This window comes from Hippopotamus amphibius, chromosome 4, assembly GCF_030028045.1.
Source record: "Hippopotamus amphibius kiboko isolate mHipAmp2 chromosome 4, mHipAmp2.hap2, whole genome shotgun sequence".
Taxonomy (NCBI): domain Eukaryota; kingdom Metazoa; phylum Chordata; class Mammalia; order Artiodactyla; family Hippopotamidae; genus Hippopotamus; species Hippopotamus amphibius.
Window position 1 is genome coordinate 82747532 of NC_080189.1, and position 21530 is coordinate 82769061.

Sequence of the window (21530 nt, forward strand, 5' to 3'; positions counted from 1 at the left end):
TATGGAAACATATGTGTGGTCTGATTTCATTTTTTTAGTAGAAATAAAAATGTCTGATGTAGCAATTTCGTGGAAAGCTGTATACCAAATTACTGACAATATTAATAATATTAACATAGATTATTAACAATATCTGGGCAGGATTATTAGTGTTCTTTCTGGCCTTCATTGACTTTTATTTTCTGCTTTTTTTTCTTTCTCTTTTTGGTAGAAAACATGCCTTTTATAATAATAAAAAGCAATAATGAAAGAATGTATAAACTATTTTGGTTCTGTTTTCAACTTAGCATCATAAATCATATGAAATTCCCTACATTATTGAAGTCTAATCTTAGCTCAGATGTTCTTCAGTGGTTACATAATACTCCATCCCTTGGGTCTATTTAATTTTCTTAATCATTCTCGTATTATTGGACCGTTAGATTGTATCCAGTTTGGGGTTATCATAAATCATGCTGTAATGAAGCTAGAAATCTTTGGGCATGAACTTTCGTCTGTGCTTCTGAATGTTTTCCTAGCCCTGATTCTTAGGATTGGAATTACTGGGTGAAAGATGATGTTTATCTTTTAGGCTTTTGATACATACCGTCAAGTAAAGGTACATTCCAGAAAATGTTCTGATTCACTCCAGCTGTGTTAGAGGACCCATTTCACCATATCAGCTTGCCAATTTGATATACATAGAAAGAGATTCCATTGTGCTATTTTGTAACTTCTTTGAATTATTCGTGATTTTGAGCATTTTTAGTTACTAGTCCCTTCTATCTCTTCCTTTGTGATTTCTCTGATTGTATTCTTAGCTCGGGGCAGCTTTTAGTATTACCATAGAAGCCAGGACAGTGACGACGGTCCACTTGATATTTATTGTCAGTTTGAGCGCAAATTATTGCTGCTTACTGAATAGCCTGAAGCCTTTTCTCCAATTTTAGCTAAACCTGGAATAATTATTCTTGTTCTAGGGAGGCATTATATAGGAGTCATAATGAGACTTTAGAGTAAATGCTGAACTGTGTACAGAGAGGACAAATATATTCTACTCTACAGATGTGAGTCTGCCCCCAAACTGTCTGTCCTGCCGCTTCCTTGGAGGCTGTCAAAGGCAAGCCACGGTGCCCAGTCAAAGGCAGGTTCATTTGACTTGGTTTCTTCTGTAGGCAGTGTCCTGATCTTTACTTTTTCCCCCTTTTGCTTCACTTTGTTTTGTTATGTGTTTTAAATTGAAGTATAGTTGATTTACAATATCATGTTTCAGGTGTACAGCACAGTGATTCCATTACATATATATGTATATGTATATAAATTGTTTTCAGATTCTTTTCCCTTTTGTAATAGGTTATTACAAAATATTGAGTATATTTCCCTGTGCTATACAGTAGGTCCTTGTTGGTTCCCTTTTGCTTTACTTTGCATTGAGTGAAGTGCTTGTTCAAATCCATAATAAACCTGCGTGTTCAGGTGACTCTCTTATTTTTTAGCAGTTTTGTATTTCTTTTTCATAACCTCACCCTGCAAAGATTTCCTCCCACGTCGTCTATGATTGAGATTATGTGTAGTTAAAAATGAGAGATATTTATTCGTCGCCCAGAAATTAATTCAACTTTTATCACACAGTGGATGGCTTTTGTGGTGTTTCTTGTCTGCCTGGGAAGGGGTCCAGCCTTGAACCCAGCCCCAGGAAACAGATCCTCAGACAGCTGCACACTGAGAAACAAACCCAAGGTGTTTGACATGAACAGTCAGTTCTATTAAGTCTGCAGGATCCACATGGAAGGTTTGTTGTTCTGTTTAGTGGTAAAATTATTTTTTAAATGCCCCATTCATTTCTGGAATGCTATTTGCAATTGTGAGTTGTATATACAGAAATTGTAGATCGCTGGTTTGAATAGGAGCTTACCTCACATGCTGACTACAGTTAGTTGATTGCTAAACCCATATAGGTGAGCAGGTAGATACATAGATCTATATCTCTCTCATTCCTTTTTTTTTTTTTTTAACATAAAGGGATTGATCCTAAGTGGCACCTCTGGTGTTTAACTTCTTTGGTTCACCTTGAACCCATAGCTTAGATTTCTTGGTCATTAATGGATTGTTAACCTTATGTTGATATGGTGTTTTTTAAGTTTCAAAGCGTATTTTTGGCTACATAGTTTTCACAAGATTAGTTAACTTCAAGGATTTGTCCAGAACCTGTGTTGCATTTTAGTTGTGTTTATTCAGACACTGCTTGGAAGCAAGTGGCCTGTCAGGTGGGCTCTGGAAATCCATCTGTGTACAGAGACTTTCTCTGGAGCAGTATCTGTCCTGTGTTGTTAACTGCTTTTAAACACGTTAACCCACCTTTCAGGAAAGGAGATGGACGGATTAGAACTTGTCCAGAAAATAACCACTGAATTGAAAGCAGTAATATATTGGGGAAATCCCCGTTTTCTTCCTACATGTTTTAAGTTCTCTCTCAATGGTGTTTAGAAACGCTGTGTGTTTTAAACTTTGGTACTGAGCCAAAGCAGGAAGCAGGACAAAGGCATTGTCTGCTCTGCAGGGTTCTTCTTCTTGGTTGTTTCTGTCTCCATCAAGATTCAAGCCCCCTATCTGCTGTCAACAGCCAGCTACCACCCCAGGTCTTCTCCATGTTCACTAATTTTTTTCTCACTTGCCTTCTTGACTTTTTCAGTTTTAGCCCTAATCTCTTTCCAGTCTTGGATTTTAAAATCCTTCTGTGACAAGTCCTTGCCATCACTATGCCCTTTGTCTCATTTTACTGGGACAGCCTTATTTGGCATGTTTTAACTTGCTCGGTTTCACTTTTCTTTCTTTCTTTCTCTACTTTATTATCTCAAGCTCCAACATCTCTGATCAAGCATTTTGTCTTTCATGGAGTCTGTTTTCTCGAAGCCTCCTGGTCCTTTCTGGTGGAACACCCTTGCCCACAGGTTTAGACCTCAGACTCAGAGCAAGCAGTGATGCTGGTGTTTAGGAAGCCTGAAGGACTCAGATGATTTTATACTCGGAATACCACAAGATGATTAAAAAAGGGCCAATCACACTCCCTTTCCTCCATCAGATAAGAATGGGTGATGGGTAATGACAGCTGTTAGGCTACCGGAATCCGCAACTTTATTACAGCCCAATAGAAATCCCACCCCATGTGTGGGAGATTCTGGGATGCAGTGTAGGAAAGTACTAGATAGATTTATCAGCACAAAACATAGGAGAATAAAGTATATTGCTGAGGATGTGAGGGCTCCTATTGAAATATAAGTACCGAGAGTGCTGACTGCTGGAATGTGGATTTATGGGAAATAAAGCCCTGAAATACTTTCTCCAACAACAAATAGACCTCTTGGAAGCAGTTTTTCCTCTCTATGTACTTAGCTCCCATTGAGCTTACATTGCTCTCAGTATTGTGATAATGACACTTCAATATTACAGGATGCAGAAGATGAACCAAATAACTTAACCAGCTGCTTTTAAGGGTAGTTCACTCAATGGCTTCCCCTCTAAAATGCTTTGTAGAAGCTTCGTGCTCAGTAGGTCTCTAGGCAGTTTTATGGCTGGAAGAAAGAAATGGATTTTATTAAATGTCAGTGAAATACAGGCAGATAGTTTTGTGGTCGTTAAATCAGCATAGAACGTGTGTAAAAAAAAACAGCTGATCTTGTCTTAAATCGCCAAAACAGAACTTTCTTTGGCGTTCCATGCCAGACAATGTGTTTCTGCCTGAAATTCCCATAGATTAGGGTGGAAAAATCCTAATCCCTCCTGCCTGAAACTGTATGTCCTACAGAATGTTACCCATCAAATCCTGCACGTACAGCATAGCATTTGGAGAGTTTCAAAGGACCGTAATGGGAATAATTCGATAATTACTAGCTGACATTTAAGGTATTATACTGTGTGTGGATTAGGAAATAGGACTCAGGAGTAAAGAATTAAGTGAATTGGGAGGTTGGGATTGACATGTACACACTGTTATATTTAAAATAGATAACCAACAAGGACGTACTGTATAGCATAGGGACTGTTGCTCAATATTATGTAACAACCTAAATGGGGAAAGAATTTGAAGAAGAATAGATACACATATATGTATAACTGAATCACTTTGTGTCTACCTGAAATTAACACAACATTGTTAATCAACTCTGCTCCAATATAAAATAAAAATTAAAAAAAAAATTGAGTGGAGAGCGAAGGCAGAAATAAATGCTTCAAGGAGCCAGGCAGGTAACAGAGAGAAGAGAGGCAGGCTGGGTGGGGGGACGACCAGGAGAAGTGGGCACTGTGACAGTCCAGAGAGCTCGAGCCGGCAAACAAACCCATTCCAGGGATCACTGCTCAGGCAACTGAGAGGCCAGTGGGCATCTCTGAAGTCAAGGAGCTGCAATTACCTAAACCAAGTAGGGAAGGACTCACCTTAAAAGGACTTTTTCAATTTTTGACAAGTTGTGCACACATTACATCCCCTGGCACTGAGCAAAGGGAGAGAGACCAACATTTCAGGAGTAGGACATGGCGTCAGTATAAATAAGCCCTTTCTCAGACTGTGGATGTATTCCTGGGATGAATCAGTCCCAGGGTCCTTTAGTTTAGATTTGTGAGATTAGGGCAGATGCCATTGTGTCTAAAATAGTGTCGGGACCTTATCTTGGCTACAACCTGAATGTCCATCAACAGAGAAATGGATAAAGAAGGTGTGGTACATATGTACAATGGAATATTACTCAGCCGTAAAAAGGAGCAAAACTGGGTCATTTGTAGAGATGCAGATGGACCTAGAGAGTGTCATACAGAGTGAAATAAGTCAGAAAGAGGAAAACAGATATCGTATATTAACGCATATATGTGCAATCTAGAAAAATGGTATAGATGACCTTATTTGCCAAGTAGAAATAGAGACACAGACCTAGAGAACAAATGTATGGATACCAAGGTAGGGATGGGAGGAATTGGGAGACTCATAAAATACGCAACTGATGGGAACATACTGTATAGCACAGGAAACTCTACTTAATGCACTGTGTGACCTAAGTGGGAGGGAAGTCCAAAAGGGAGGGGACGTATGTATGTGCATGGCTGATTCATTTTGCTGTGCAGTAGAAGCGAACACAACATTGTAAAGCAACTATACTCCAATAAAAATTAATTTAAAGGAATAAATAAAATAAAATAGCATAGGGACCTTACTAACTAAAGATGGGCCGAGTACCTGGAGGATTTGGGAATTACACAGCTCCTCCTGGAGCAAATACATTGTTTTTGGACAATGAAGGAAGGAATAAGACTTGTAAGACCTAGGAAAGCCTGCTCAGTATCTAATATTCGTTATTCCTTGTATGTCTAGCAAAGTACCTATAAGATGTGGTTTCTTTCCCTGATGGATTTGCAGTCTACTGGGGAGATGAGAAGGAAATTTATGAATCTCAGTGAACTAGATATAATGGGGTGCTTACAATCCCATGACTCAGAACCAGCATGACCCTCAAATATATGTAGAACCAAGAAATCAGGGGGAAGTTATTTGACTTAAAGACTTTTCTGAAATGATGGGCTTCTCTAATATATTTAAGGCTGTTTGTTTAGAGATTACTTCTTAGTTTTCAAATATAAACTACCACTATTTGAAAGATGAAAAAAATAACATGAGTAATGTCTAAAATTGTAATGGAAATTAGTTAAAATTTATTTCATTTACAGAAGCTAGGATATTAGTTGCCCCCTGCCCTCCTGTTTGTGAGCTCTCTTCAGTGGCACAGAATGGGTACCACTGATGCCTCCGTATTGTAAAAACAGCATTAAGGGAGAAGCTTCTTTGCTTCTTGGATTCATGGCAGAGCAGGTTACACAAGGTTTATTGTAAGAGAACTCTGGAAACTCAGACTGAATTCAGCCTTCTCTCCCTTTCTTCCTGCCCTCTGCTGGAAGTTTTCTGAGGAGCTAGATAGAGCAGGAGACAAAGGAGGCCGGTAGCCTAAGCTTCCTCCCGTAACCGAAAGCACACTGACCGCAACAGAAAGGATGGAGTGGAGTGAGTTTGATCTGAACTGGAATTACAACAAGACTTTATTAACAATTTTCTAAAGTTAAATGTTTTAAAAGTAGGTACAGTTTATGTGAATTAATTCTAACACAGTCAGATTGCCGCAAACCTTCCTTCTTTAAGTTCCAGTGAATTTTTTATATTGTTTTATTTCAAATATTCCCCTAAGTTATCCTGACTGTAAAATTTGAGAATGGATTTTCATCCCCATATCTGTTAACATTATACAAAATAATTCACGTGTGCCATGCAGAATAATTATAGAATAGAAATAATATAAAATCGCCTGCTGCCTGTTTTTGGAAGTAATTATGATTACTTTGTAATGTGTCTTTCAGATTTTTATATATGGAGACACATTTATATTTTATTTAAAAGGCATCATATTTAATTCTGTTTTGGAAGCTGCTTTTTTATTTAATATGCCCTGAACATCTTTTTCTGTTAATATATAAAATCATTTAAAAATGGATGCATCTTCCTCAGCTGTCTAGCTCTACTACATTTTACTCAGTCTATTTCTGGTCATTATAAATCGCTTTACATATATCTTTCCTCACTTAACTGATCACTTGTTAGCGTAAATTTCTAGGCGTGGACTTCCTGGGGACATTTTTAAAGCTTTAAGCCCATAATGCTAAAGGACCCTCCAGAAAGATGGTGGGTCCGCTACACACACACACACACACACACACACACGCACACACACACACACACGCACACACACACGCACACACACGTCCCCTTTTTCTTTCCTTTTTGCTTCCCCTGTCAATTCTGAGACCACTGCTCTTCTGTTTGGGGTGTGAATGTCACAAACTCTTTTCCTGTCTGGCAGGGCACAGCCACACCCCCACCCCCAAATTGCTTAGTTTTAAAAAAAAATTCTTGTTATTCTCACATATTTTCTAATGAATTCATAGCATTTTGGAAGCTCTAGAAATAATTCCTTTGGGATTTTCTTCGGGTTTGCATTAAAATCGTAGGTTAACTTCATAAGACTTAAGCTCTTCAGTGAGAATTCTGAGTCCTATCATCCAGGAACGTAATGTGTCTTTCCACTTACTTAGTTCTTTCCTATCCCTCAAGAAAGTGTTTTTGTTTTTGCCGTGTAGCTAGTACCCGCACATCTGTTTTTGTTCTTTATTAACTTTGAGAGCCATGGACTTTCCCTTGTTTACAACTTTGATTGCATCCCCTAAAGTTTAGGTTTGTACTATTTGTATTTTCATTTTCCAAGTGCTCTAGTTGCAGTTTGATTTCCTCTTTTACCCAAGGATAGAGAGTTTTTTTATTTCCATTTTCTTTTGTTTGTTTTGCTCTTCTTATCCTTTGTTATTAATTTCTTGCTTAATTCTCTTGCCACCTGAGAATAAGGAGAATTATTTGTAAAGTTCGTCTCTGCTTTATGGAATGTCCATTCATGTGGTGTCAGGAGTGGGAGGTTTTTTTTCTTATTTCCTAGACAAGTTTTATTGTTTCAAATACTGTATTTTTCCATATTGCTAGTGTTTCTTCTTGTTAGCTCATATTTACTAGAAGCGGCTGTGAAGTTGTCCATAGATTTTGTGAGAACTTGTCCAAATCTTTCACTCCGGATAGCGGTGGAAGAAGGAAGTTTTATGTTTTCATTTTTGCTGAATTGGAACACAGCTATCTGTTGGGAAAACGGCTCCCAAAGAATGTAATCATTGGTGCAGCAGGGAAGTGCCGTATTTTCTTTAAAAGCTTGCTTTATTTTTTTAAAGCAGTTCGAAGTTTCTACAGGTACTGCCCACCTCACATAGTGGCACAGCTAACCTCAGTGGGCGCCCTCCTGTGCCAGCCTGTCTGTTTTGTCCTTCCAAGCTGTGTCACCAAGCCACAGCGGGAGTGACTGTTCAGGTGTGAGGCTGCCAGTGCTGATGAAGGCCCCCACGTCCCTGCCGGAGATCTCCCTGTGACTCCCCTCACCTCCAGCTGCCGCTGCACTGAGTGGCATTCTGCTGTATACTTGACCAAGGTGGGCTCTTTCTTGTAGAGTCGAATCCCAGCCTCTCCTGGGATCTGCTTTCTATCATGTTTGACAAAATTTCTAGTTTAAAATTGAGGGGCATATTTAATTTTTCTCACCCAGGTACAGATTATTCCCCTTTTAATACCACGTTGGCCATTTCTAGGTGGGAATTGGTGAGGGAGGGGAAGTTGATGTGGCTGTCCACCCACTCCCCACCCCCGCCCCTCCACCATCAGCGAGCATCCCTTCCTACAGGTGCTTGTGGAGCACTCCCAGGCCCCGCCCACTTCTTACAGTCACCTCCGACTGACCCAGGCCACGGGGGGAAAACAGACATTGTGGCCTTACCAATTCCTCGTGTTGAATACAGTTGGCTTTAGCTACCTGTCTTTAGTGGACCGTGATCTTACATTGGCAGGAGCTAGATTCTCAGGCTTTCACCTCTGATCCCAAGTTTCAGACCTGTCCCATCACAAAACACTGCACACACTCACTGGCTGCCTTGGCTCTGTTCTCTGTGTGATGGCCAAGGGAGAGGCTGAATCACAGATGGAGGCCGTACCTAAGGGTCACTAGCTGGAGGCACGGAGGCTTGGTGGTGGTGATTTCTTGGAAGCTGGGCTGGGAGAGGACAAGATGACCCTGAGAGGTCGTTGAGCATGTAGAGGAGCTCTAGCCTGTGTTTATCTGAAGGGAACACAGGACTACCTGTGTTGAGTAAAGCCCTGCCTCCAGTCTCCACGATAGATGTTGTGAGGCCACTTTGTTTTTGCATGAATGATAGAGAACTTTAAACATTTCTGGCATTTTCACATGACTAAACTCAGCTTATTTGTGACAAGGGACACTTATTTAATTTTAGGGGTTTTTTTTTTTCCCTTTTTTTGTGCCCCTTCTGGCTGTAGGAGCCTAACTATTGAGAAAGATATGTAAGAAATATAAATAATGTGAATTTACTCTCTACTGTTACCTATTTTTTCCCCTTTTTTGGGGTGGGATATACTAAGGTTAACTGAAACTGATGCTTTATGATAGGAATTTTTAAAATTCTGTTATGAAATTTGTCATCACCAATTACTTTTAAAAGGTAACTATATTTCAGGATTACATGTCTAAAGTTATATATTTTGAGTTGTAGATGTTGTTATATATTGTATAAAGGTCTTTTGCAGGATTTAAATTGGATATATCAAGAAAAAAGTTTTTATTGTGTCCTTAATAATGCATGAATTCTAGAATTACATATTTATGTAGAGTTTTTGATTAAAATAAAGACCCTACCTACTCTGAACCTTTTATAGAAGTTTAATCCTAAAGCAAATTTCTCTTATGACATGAATTACTGCTCAAAAGTCATTGTTCAATATTTTTCCAGGGTTAAATGAAGGACCCCTTCTAATTATTGCCGTTTAATCTGTGGCTAGTATTTTATTTTTAGGGGAAAATTTTAAGGTTTTGATTTCCCAGTTTACTCAATAAATTAATTCATGGTCAACTATTTGAAGAACTTCCTGTGGTAAAAATCTTCTAACTAATGTGCATGATTTTCTGTGAATTTTGGTGTTTTGGTGCCATCTTGTGGCTAGACTGGGTAGTAACCTCAGCACTCAGACACATTGTAAACAGCGTCCCGAATAGGACAAAATAGACCAGGAATACTTTCCAAAATGTAAATCATGTACCACTAGAAGCCTACATTTAAAATGTTGGGAGTAATTTGTTTGTCACTTGGTGAATGGACAGGCAAAAATAGGATTTTCATATATGATCCTGTTTCTAAAATTCTGTTTTTATGATATTTGCCCCCCCAGTTGCTGCTGTTTGAACGGTCTTGGATGAGCAGATGGAAGTCTTCCGTTCTGCACGAAGGGGAGGGGAACATAAGGAGTGTGAAGTGGAGGGGCCATCTGATCGCCTGGGCTAATAATATGGTAAAAGCGCATCTCCGTCTCCCTGATGCTTGTTCAGAGCTAGAAGGACAGCCGGACAGAGGGCGGGGAGGCTGCTCCTGCCACCGTCACTTCTATAAGATACACGTGGCCATCGATATCATACCCGGAAGGGCAAAGAAATTAGATTGCTTTTGGCTTTCATCAGAGAGTAATTTCTAACATATTCTGGACTCTTTTTTAGAGGAAGAAACCCGAGGCATGGAGAATAGCCAAGAAAATGAAAAGGCATCTTAATAATGGAAGGGCTGCATTGGGAATGTGGTCTTGAAAATACCATTTGCCTATTAGCCAAGGGCAAGTGCCAGTTGATGTGAAGCAAAGGCAGGATATTGCTGATTTTTCTTTTACTCCCAGTATAATCACAGACCCAAAATAGGCCTGCCTTTGAAAAAGTGGCTCCTAATTTTTGGTACTTCACTTATCTGAAGTTTACTCGGTATGAGTTAGGGCAAGTAGAAAGTTTACGAATCACCTTTTGAACATCTGGCATAGCTTTTGGAATGTTGAGGTATAATTTAGCAAATCAGTGCTATTCCATTTTTTTTTTTTTTTTTTTTTCACCCCCGCCCCGGCTGCACCACATGGCATGCGGGATCCCTGTTCCCCGACCAGGAACCCATGCCTTCTGCACTGGAAGTGCAGAGTCCTCTAACAGCCAGACCACTAGGGAAGTCCCCTGGTACTCCGTTTTGAATGGTAGAAACTTCCCCGCATCTACTGTGCTCGTCGAGATTTTTCTTACTTCTCCTTGGTCCCAGTCAAGGTCAACAGCCATGTGGCCTTTTGGTTTATTTTCATTTAGCTGCTCGCTTGGAGTTTCCATTTGAGTTCTTTAAAATGTCAGGTGTAGTTTTCTTTCCATAGCGGTTTTTCAGAGTCAGAGCTTTTCTGAAAACCAAACCCCATGCTTGTGTGGAACAACACAATTAGAAATGTTACGTGCCTGTCATTCTGGAAATGCAGTTGTTGATATCTCCACCTCCCACTCGTGTTGGATTCGAGCCGCCTGTGCCATCCACTCATAAAATCTTGTTTGCCTAGAAAGAGGGATGGAGGTTTTCTTTTGTTTTGGGTTTTCGTAGGATGTGTGTGGAATAGTAACATTTCCGTGGCTCCCAGCAGCACCCAAAAAACACTGTCAGTACGTGGCTGTGCTGGTTATCCTTGATGTTTAGCAGTGGCCATTAATAAATTTTCTTTTACCTTCCATCTCCCGAGTAGAGGATGCTTAATGCTATTTTATTTTCCAGGGTGTGAAGATTTTTGACATCACCTCAAAGCAAAGAATCACCAATGTGCCCCGGGATGATATAAGTCTTCGTCCCGACATGTATCCCTGTAGCCTCTGCTGGAAGGACAATGTGACACTGATCATTGGCTGGGGGATGTCTGTCAAGGTAGTTTTGCTTGTCTTTCTCATAAGTCCTTACTGTTATAGAGCTACCGAAGATGGTCCAGAGGAATCTAAGTTCTTGAATGGCTTCTCTGAACCAGAATATTTTCACCTGCATATTATCATCATGTGATAAATCATTTCATGCTCAAATTCTTCTTCAATTCATGTGCATAAGTTTTCAGATCTGTCCTTTCTCGTGAACTTCTCCATGTTGGCAATGATGCTGCCTTTTTGATCTTTTTTAAATTTCCCATAACCTGATCGGCCTTAGCTATTTGTAAAACATGTGTTAAGTGTTGTTGGTTTACCTGGTTTCTTTATTGTTCTTTTCATTTCCCTTAGCTTTGATCCTAAGCGTCTTTGTTAAAGCTGATGGTGGAAAAAGAAGGTTGAGATGAGTTCATTCTGCTTGCTCACTAGTAGTTTGGTGGAGTGAAGGCCCAGGATTATTATGGATGATAAGATATGGGACTATTTTGTCATGTATATTATCTGCCTTTTATGTGCCTGGGGAAATGAAGCTGTTCTGCAAAAGGAGGCCCAAAGTTTTCACCTTTATTTCATGCCTAGTAGAGCTTGTCTCATATTAGATATTTCAAAGCCAAAAGTTGTTTGCTTCCCTTTAAAAATGTATACCTTAATCTAAACAAAGTAAACTAAAACTTAGCTGAGATAAGGATGGTGTGAGAAAGTATCCTAGCAATAGTCTAATGGAAGAGCTCAGGCTTTAGAGTCACACAGACCTGGGATGCATTCCAACTTTCCCACTTCACTTCCTGCATGACCCTCTCTAAGCCTTCCTCTCCTCGTCTGCAAAATGGGAGTGTTAATTGTTCTCACATCACACGTTTTTGGGGAGGAGTAGATTAAGAGCTTAGCACAGAATCTGGCCTCTAGTACTTAATAAATATCAGCTGTCAGCACTACGCCCCAGAATTCCAGGAAAGTCATGGAAGAGACATGGCTAGTTAAAATTCCTCTGTGGAGAAAAAAGCATACAAATTTATTTCGTTTTTGATACATCTTTATTGGAGTATAATTGCTTTACACTGTTGTGTTAGTTTCTGCTGTACAACATAGTGAATCAGCTATATGTATACATATGTCCCCACATCCCCTCCCTCTTGAGCCTCCCTCCCACCCTCCCTATCCCACCCCTCTAGGTCATCACAAAGAACGGAGCTTATCTCCCTGTGTATGCAGCAGCTTCCCTCTAGCTATCTATTTTACATTTGGTAGTGTATATACAGCCAGTGGTATGCTCTCACTTCCTCCCAGCTTCCCCTCCCTCCCCCCCCCCGCCCCTGCCCCCCCGCAGGTCCTCAGGTCCACTTTTGATGTCTGCATCTTTGTTCCTGCCTTGTCACTGGATTCATCAGTACCATTTTTCTAGATTCCATATATATGCGTTAGCATACGGTATTTGTTTTCTCTCTTTCTGGCTTACTTCACTCTATATGACAGACTCTAGGTCCATCCACCTCACTACAAATAACTCAATTTCTTTCCTTTTTATGGCTGAGTAATATTCCATTGTGTATATGGGCCACATCTTCTTTATCCATTCCTCTGTTGATGGACATGTAGGTTGCGTCCATGTCCTGGCTATTGTAAATACTAAAAAGCATAAAAATTATTAATGCAGTGATTGTTGTCACCAAAATAAGCATTGTTAATTTGAGGTAAGGTCTCATTGATATGATTCAGGTTCTCTTTCTTTCTTAATTGAACTTGTGGTCATTGTTTCCATGTAGTAAATGTACACAGCATGATTCACATTTGAGGTAACAGGAAGGAGGTTGTGCCCCAGAGTCTAGGATAAAGAAGTGATTCCCAGTCTCCCTATCCCATGTGTGTTACCGATCCAACAAACTGATGTTCTTGATATTTTGGACCAACTGGCTTTTTCCTTTGTGTTACAGTTGTGATTTTCTTTTCTTTTGGTGAAAGACAAGGAAAATTCGCCTGTCAGCACATGTAAGAAGTTGGCTGATTGCTACCAGAAATGCTTCCTCCATTAGGCTGAATAATGGTCCCTAAAGATAGCAGGTCCTAATTCCTTCCACCTATAAATGTTTCTTTATATGGCAAAAGGGTCGGGCAACACATGTGACTAACTAAGCATCTTGAGACGGGGAAGTTATCCTGCAGTATCCTTGTGAGAGGGAGTGCTCCCCCAGAAGAGGAGAAAGCAGTGTGACCGTGGATGCGGGGATTGGAGTGATGCAGCTGAGGCGTGCCGGAAGCCACCGGAAGCTAAAGGGGGCAAGGAACAACTTCTTCCCTAGAGCCTCTGGAGGGAGTACCGCCCTGCCAACACCTCCAACTTAAATGTTAGGGTTAGGACGCCATGCAGCTGTGAGGGAGAGCGTGTCAGCAGAGGGAGCAGGAGGGGCAGAATCTTTGAGGCTGGAGTGTGACTGGTGGGTCTTTGTGGAACACACAGGAAGCCGGGATTGCCAGAGTGGATGGAGCAGGTGTGGAAGAGACGGATAGAAGATGACAGGAGGGGTGGAGAGAGGGAGGGAGGGAGGGAAGGAGGAGTGGGTGTGTTGCGATGGAGAAGGTTGCGTAGGGGCTCTCTGGGACAGAGCTCAGACCACAGCACGGAGGGGATAGCATAGGCCATGGCCCAGCTGCCAGTGGTGTCATGTATCCTTGTCTCCAGAGAGGCTGTGGGATGGCTCGAGACGCCGTCAGGGTTTGGCGTGAGTCCTGGCTCCAGCCATGAGGTCCTGGGCAGCTCTCAGAGCCTCTGTGTTCTCGTGTCTACATTAGGGCTGATAGCATCACGTTTCAGGGGTGTCTGAGAATTGGAAGAGGCCCGAGCAGTCCTCAAGTTCTGTCACTGTCTCTCAGATCTCTCCACTTCTGTCCACCCCCCTATCAGCTCCCCCTGGCTCTAGGTTTGCCGCCCTTAATTCCACCCTAAACAGTGCAACCAGGTAGATCAGAGTGTAGATCAGGTGATATCAGTCTCCTCATTAAAATCCGCAGGATGCTCATTGCTCATAGGATGACATCTTCCTCTTTCACGTGGCTTCCAGCTTCTGCATGATCCACCCCCACTACCCCCCCACACTCTGCTTCTGTCTGATTACCTTCCAGTTGAGGGCACCAAGCTGCCAAGTTGCCCTTTTGCACCTGTCCTGTATCTCTGGCTTCAACTTACATGGCCCTTCTTCCAGGATGCCTTACATCCCTGCTAGTAGATGCCCCTGATCTATATCTCTGTACTTCCCCATCACACTTGAGTAAAATGCCTTATTTAGTTGTGTGTCTCCCCCACTGCACCATAATCTCCGTAAGAACAGAGCTCTCTCTTCTTTACAAAGCCCTCAACTCAGGACAGGTGCCCAGTAGCTGCTCAGAAGTGCTAATTAATATTGCTATTTCATATATGCATATTATTATTACACTTCAAACCATTTGGAACACTGCTTCTCATGTACTTTTATCAACAGATTAAATAAAGCAGTTGTTCAGTTGGCATGTGGACAATTTAGTAGTTTCCCTAGTAAGTGTGGATAGAAGAGTGGATAACTTATAAGACAAAAAGGAAGACTGGGGACGCAGACGGGGAATTGTTAGAGATGGACAGGAAACAAACGACAGAAAATCAAAGGAAAAATAGCCAGTCACTTCTCAGTCAATGCTTGTACCTCCACAGCACTGGGTTCAAGTTCCGTGTCAGGGAAAGAGAGTACTGTGGCCCTTTGTGTCCGTGGCTTCTGCATCAGTGGATTCGACCAACCTCAGATTAAAAATATTTGGGGAAAAAAATCCAGAAAGTTCCAAGAAGCAAAATTTTAATTTGCTGGAAACCAGTAACTATTTACTAGCATTTACATTGTATTAGGTATTATAAGTAACATAGAAATGATTTAATGTTTATAGGAGGATATATGTAGGTCATATGCATATAATATGCCATTTTACATAATGGACTTGAGCATCCTTGGATTTTGGTATCCTCCAGGGTCCTGCAGATACCAAGGGGTGACTGTATGATCATGTAGTCACTACATTCCTGGACAGCAGTTCAGACGTGTGTATTAAACAAAACCAAACCTTGCAAAAAATGTACATTGATCTATCAATTCTACTTCTAGGAATTTATCCTAAGGAAACAGAAGTCCAAAAGTTTTATATACAAGTATGTTGATTGCAATATTGTTTGCATCAGAGATAGAAGCAAAATACTAATGTCTAAAATAGGATTGAGTAAATAAATTGCAGTACATTCATGTAATGAAATACTGTAAAGATATTAAAGAATTATGTAAAGATATTTAAATAATAAATTATTTGTAGTAATTTTAGGTTAATAAAAGTAGCTTCCCCAAAAATGTGGGTTGTTAATAGTGTTCACTTTGCTCGAGGACAACAGATAATAATTTGTTTTCTCCCTTTGGGTATTCTGTATTTTAGAATTTTTCATACTGTAGCTGTACATAGGGTTGCAGCTATAAAATAACACAATAAATCCTGTCTAAAAGAAAAAGGAAAAAATCTGATCCCTGATGAAAGTTGTATAAGATCAGTAGTTAACTTGAGGCTCAGTCTTTTTTTTTTTTATCGAAGTATAGTTGATTTACAATGTTGTATTAATTTCTCCTGTACAGCAAAGTGAATCAGTTATACACATATGTACATTCTTTTTCATATTCCATTATGATTTATCACAGGTTATTGAATATAGTTCCCTGTGCTATACAGTAGGACCTTGTTTATCCATTCTCTGTATAATAGTTTGCATCTACTAATCCAAGACTCCCAAACCTTCCCTTCCCTGCCCCCCTTCCCCCTTGGTAACCACAAGTCTGTTCTCCATGTCTGTGAGTCTGTTTCTTTTTCATAGATAAATTCATTTGTGTCATATTTTAGAGTCCACATATAAGTGATATCATATGGCATTTGTCTTTCTCTTTCTGACTTACTTCACTAAGTATGATAATCTCTAGATCCATCCATGCTGCTGCAAATGGTATTATATCATCCTTTTTTAAGGTTGAGTAGTATTCCATTGTATATATACACTACATCTTCCTTGTCTATTTATCTGTCAACAGACATTTAAGACTCAGTCTTAACCTGGATGGCTGAACTTATGTAAATTTTTCTCATTTCTTATTACAAAATAGAATACACTTACTTTAGAAAATATGACAAAGAAAATACATGAGGGTGAGCCAAAGATTGTCCACACTCCGGTTATATTAAAACTTCTGTAAATTCTACAGCCAGAGTGTGGATAATTTTGACTCACCCTCATAAAATAACCATAATCTTATCATCCACTGTTAACATACACATGTGTTATGTGTGTATAAGTGAGATATATATATACACATATATACACATATACACATATGTGTATATATATATATAAAATCTCTATCCAAACCATATACATATAAAGTAGGGGTTGGCCAACTTTTTATAAAGGGCTGGTATTAAATATTTTACTTTTTTATTTTTTTAATTGAGCAAATCTCTCTTTTTAAAATTTTATGTATTTATTTTATTTATTGGCTGTGTTGGGTCTTCATTGCTGCACTCAGGCTTTCTCTAGTCTTAGAGATCAGGGACTACTCTTTCTTGCAGTGTGCAGGCTTCTCATTGTGGTGGTTTCTCTTGTTGCAGAGCATGGGCTCTAGGTGCCCAGGCTTCAGTAGTTGTGGCACGTAGGCTCAATAGTTGTGGCTCACAGGCTCTAGAGAGCAGGCTCAGTAGTTATGGCACACAGGCTTAGTTGCTCCATGGCATGTAGGATCTTCCCGGACCAGGGATCGAACCTGTCAGATTCTTAACCACTGCACCACCAGGGAAACCTTAAATATTTTAAACTTTGCATGCTACATACTGTTTCTGCTGAGTTTTTTTCTTTTTATTTCTGTTTTTCCTCCCCTCTCTTTCCTCCTCCCTCCTTTTCATTTTTTCAAGCCTTCAAAAATGTAAAAACTATTTTTACCTTACAGGCTATAAGGAAAGAGACCAGGAGCTGGGCTGTAGTTTGCCACCCTGATTTAAATTATATAACATGCTGATATTAATAGACCCGAGAGAAGAAGAGTGTGTAACATTTTAGCAATTTTTTATTTAGCATCAGTGAAATATATTACTAATATGTAATCAAAGACACAAGACCTAATGTGAGTGTTGCCCAGATTAGCCATTGGGCACTGTTGGCTCTGTGCATCTGCCAGAGATAGATAGAAGGAGTCTGTTGCAGAGAATGGGTCATTGAAAACACGTTAAAACTAGATTAAAGTTTTCTTCCCTCCTTTGCCTTCGAATAAGACTTTAGTGAAGAATAATGCTGGAGAATATAAGTAATGGTTGCTATATGTCATTGAAATTAATTTCTATCACTTAAGTCATAGGGTAAGTTGTGAGCATTCTGTGCTCAGTGCTACATGGCTAATTTAGCAAACGGATTATGTAGGGAATGAAATGTGGTGAGTTTTCCATCAGATGAATAAAATGAGCTGTGAATTTCTTTTCTAGATCTGCTCGGTGAAGGAACGGCACGCCAGTGAGATGAGGGACTTGCCAAGTCGATACGTTGAAATAGGTATGCCTTCCGCGGTGTAAACCTGCAGGAGAGAACACAGCCGTGTTCTTCAGGGCTCATCCTGGGTACCTTGATGAAATAGGTCAGGAAGCTTTTAAGTTTTGAAACTGTGGTCTCGAGAGATCCTTTTTTCTAATATATTTCTAGTTTTTACACAATAATGTTGTAGTTGGTTTTGGAGTTGAATAACCGTGGGTTTGGGTTGTGGTTCTGTTATTTACCACCTAGACTTTGGACAAATTTCTACATGCCTCAGTTATTCTCATCTATAAAATGCAGAAAAGAATGCCTGTCTCGCAGGCTGTTCATGAAAAGTCCAGGCGTGCGTGCACAGCTCACGAGACAGTACTCACACCTGGTCCTGTCAACATGTGCCTTCTCAGTCTTTCTTTACCTCATCACTGGTCTGCTCCACACTTACACAGTCTTTTATCTGGATCACTGCAGCTGCCTCCTGACTGGTTCATCTCTTTCCACTGTGAATTCCTGTCCTCTAGTTCCCCCCACTGCAGTCAGAACACAGGTCAGATGGTGTCACCACCCTTCAGTCCCTTCCATTGTTCTTAGGATAGAGTTGAGACTCCTTAACTTGACCCCTGGGGATCTGCGTTGGCTCTCACCTGCCTTTCTAGGTTCAGCTCATAACAAGCTTCTCCTTGGTCTCTGCGCTCCAGCCACACTGGCCTTCTTGCTCCCGCCCGTGCTGCTTCTTCCCGTCTTTCTAGAATGCTCTTCTTCACGGACCCCTTTAATCTTATGTCGGCGCAAGTGTTGCTTTCCTGGGAAAACCGCTGGCCCTCCCCAAGCAGGTCAAGTCCTCCCATTTCTAGCCCTTGTTTGAGTTGCAATGATTGTGGGATTACTCAGTGCATTTCTGTCTCTCCCACCAGACTGTAATCTCCTTGTTTTTGCTCAGTGTTTATGTCTCAGGGACCTGGTACCATACCTGGCACATAGTAGGTGCTAAATAACATTGGGTTGAATGAGTCAGTGATGCTGGGAAACAGCTATTCAGGAAAACTATGCCAAAAAAAACTGCCAGGGAGGCTATTCCACTACTTTTATAACTGCATTTTATGAGCTAGTGCCAACATTATTGAAACAGAAAGGGTGAAGTTTGACTCACTTTTGTCAATTAAACAGAGTAAAAGCTCTTTTTGTATTATTTAGAACTGAGCAATAGGAGATAGAGTTTGTGGCAAAGAAGGTTTGCCATGTGATAGGTCAGCTGTAAAGTTTATTTACCCATTTGGATGGAGGATGGGGAATGTACGTTTAATGCGTTGTTATAACAGGGTGAAGCTGAGATAAATCATTTGCACATGACTGTATTTCTGTAAAAAGAAGGATGTACCCACCTGGCTAATATGGTTATAGCATTTAAATCTGGGATATTTTATACTTGAAGTCAGAAGTTGGTGATAGGGTTTTAATAGTTTTGGAGGTAGGGGGGTTGTTTGTTTTTTGGTCTTAGAAGGATAAATAACTAAATTCATAGTTCGGATTTCTCAGGGTATGGACAAAATAGGTATATACAGAATGAGATGGTATGGAGGAGCTAGACAATAAGACTGAGGACTATAGGATAAAGATAATTATTTCAGTATCTCTCCTGACTCTCCCCTGCCTACAAAAAAAAAAAAAAACACCTGAACACCTCAATGCATAGTGTCCTGAGAGATAAATGTTAGAATATTTTAAATACAGAAGAGAAAAGAAAAAAAGGGGGGGGGGGCAAGAACTCTGGGAATTTTAGGGTGTAAAAATTTCCAGGAAGGCATAGAAGTGTAGCAATTGTCACCTTCTCTCCTTCGTTGGTGTTTATTGCTTGCGTACTAGGTATGGGGCATTGCGCTGTGTGTGTTACCTGCTTTAATTCACTGTCACAACAGCCCTTTGAAGGGCAGGTAGTAGGCTTCTTATTCTATTAAAGAAGAAAATCGAGATTCAGGGTGATAAATAACTTGTCCAAGGTCTTACTGCCATGGCATTAAAATGGATAGAATCTAACCCCGCAGAATCACCAGATTTCACTTTCAAGGAGGCCAGGCAGTTTGCTGAATTCCTGTCTGATCTTGGTAAAGGTTGCTTTCCCTCCCTGAGCCAGACGTTCCTCACCTATAAAATGGAGATGAGGGACTTCCCTGGCCGTGCAGTGGTTAAGACTGCACATTTCCACTGCCTGGGGCACGGGTTCAATCCCTGGTCAGGGAACTAAGATCTTACATGCTGCGTGGCACAGCCAAAAATTTTTTTAAAAATTAAAAATTTAAAAAATTAAGTGGACATGATAAGACCTACCGTTCCAGATGGTTGGGAGAATTAGACACGATGTAAAGAAGGTCTGTAACACGGTCCTTGGCACACAGTACGTGCTCACTGAATCACGGTGGTTATTTTCACCGTGCAAACTTCCATCCCAGCTCCATGGCTGCTAATAGCTGGCCCAGTGGTGGCCCTAGAGCCTGAGGGTCATGTTATTAAAGTGTAGTTCGTCTGTACTACAATTTCCGTGAAATAGACCGTGTGTGGGTACTAACAATATCACATTACGGACATTTTACTACTATGGTTAGTGGTTAAGTACCATTTTTTCCCCTCTTGAGAGCAAACCTTGAAGAATATAAACCATTTCCACAGCAGGAGGTAAAGTGGTTTAGATAAGAGTCCTTGACTAGGATACAGGAAAAGAGAAATATTAGGAGGTCTGGATTACAATTTGCTTTAGCCCTGAACAGTGTAAGCCACTGTTCTCTAATAAATGAAGTGAACATAGCATTGAGATGAAAAAATATCTGTGGCTGTACATTTCTTAGAAGCCAGGTGTTCATAATTCTTCCTTATTAGTCAGAATCTCAAAAACAAAAGTTAGTCCTCTCAATAAGCAATTTATTCTTGTAAATGAAAGAAAATAACGATAATGAAGATGACACTTTCTGGCCAGTCTCCAATCCATGAAGACGTGAGGTTACATACGGTTGTGGGGATGTCATTTCTACTTCCAGATTACAGTTTTAAAAGCAGATCGTGGTCCATGCCTGCGTTACTTATTTTAACTTGGGTTTCTTGTCTCAGGACGTCCCAATCCTCAGGCATTTTTCACCAAAGTCGTTCATGGTCTTAATGGAATGGTAGTTGGGAGCTGATACTGTGCTGTTGGGGAATGAAGCCAATACTAGTGTGTCATTTTGGGGGCATCTGTTGCCCCAGGGGCAGATAACTTACAGGCAAGGAATTAATGACTGCCTCCCTATTCTTGATTTCATATGGAAGTCTGTTTCAAAAAAAATAATAATCAAGAGAAAAGCATGGGAATCTATGTAAAATGACAGAGGAGCCAGGAAGAAAGAGAGGAAGGAGGAAACAGGGGACATCTTTTTCACTTTAATTAAGTGGAATTCGTATCTGCAGTTGACTATATGCTGTGGCTCTGTTTAGCACATTGTTGTGTTTTCAGCCTCTTGGAAATTGCCTGGGAATTGAAGGCCGTTTTTCGTGGTGGAAGAGAGCTGTGGAATTAATGCCTCTCTTAGATCTAAGTATCTCGATCCACCTGTTAGTCTTCTGACTCA

The 21530-nt window shown here is 40.4% G+C and overlaps 1 protein-coding gene across 3 annotated transcripts in view; it reads left to right on the plus strand.

The window, feature by feature from the left end:
- VPS41 (VPS41 subunit of HOPS complex) overlaps nucleotides 1-21530 on the plus strand; it is a 182219-nt gene that overhangs the window by 102539 nt on the left and 58150 nt on the right. For all 3 annotated transcript variants that reach the window (XM_057731540.1, XM_057731542.1, XM_057731539.1), the window contains 3 exons: nucleotides 9845-9964; nucleotides 11236-11382; nucleotides 17892-17958. In XM_057731540.1, the coding sequence (XP_057587523.1) occupies nucleotides 9845-9964; nucleotides 11236-11382; nucleotides 17892-17958 (334 nt within the window). The remainder of the gene's footprint in view (nucleotides 1-9844; nucleotides 9965-11235; nucleotides 11383-17891; nucleotides 17959-21530) is intronic.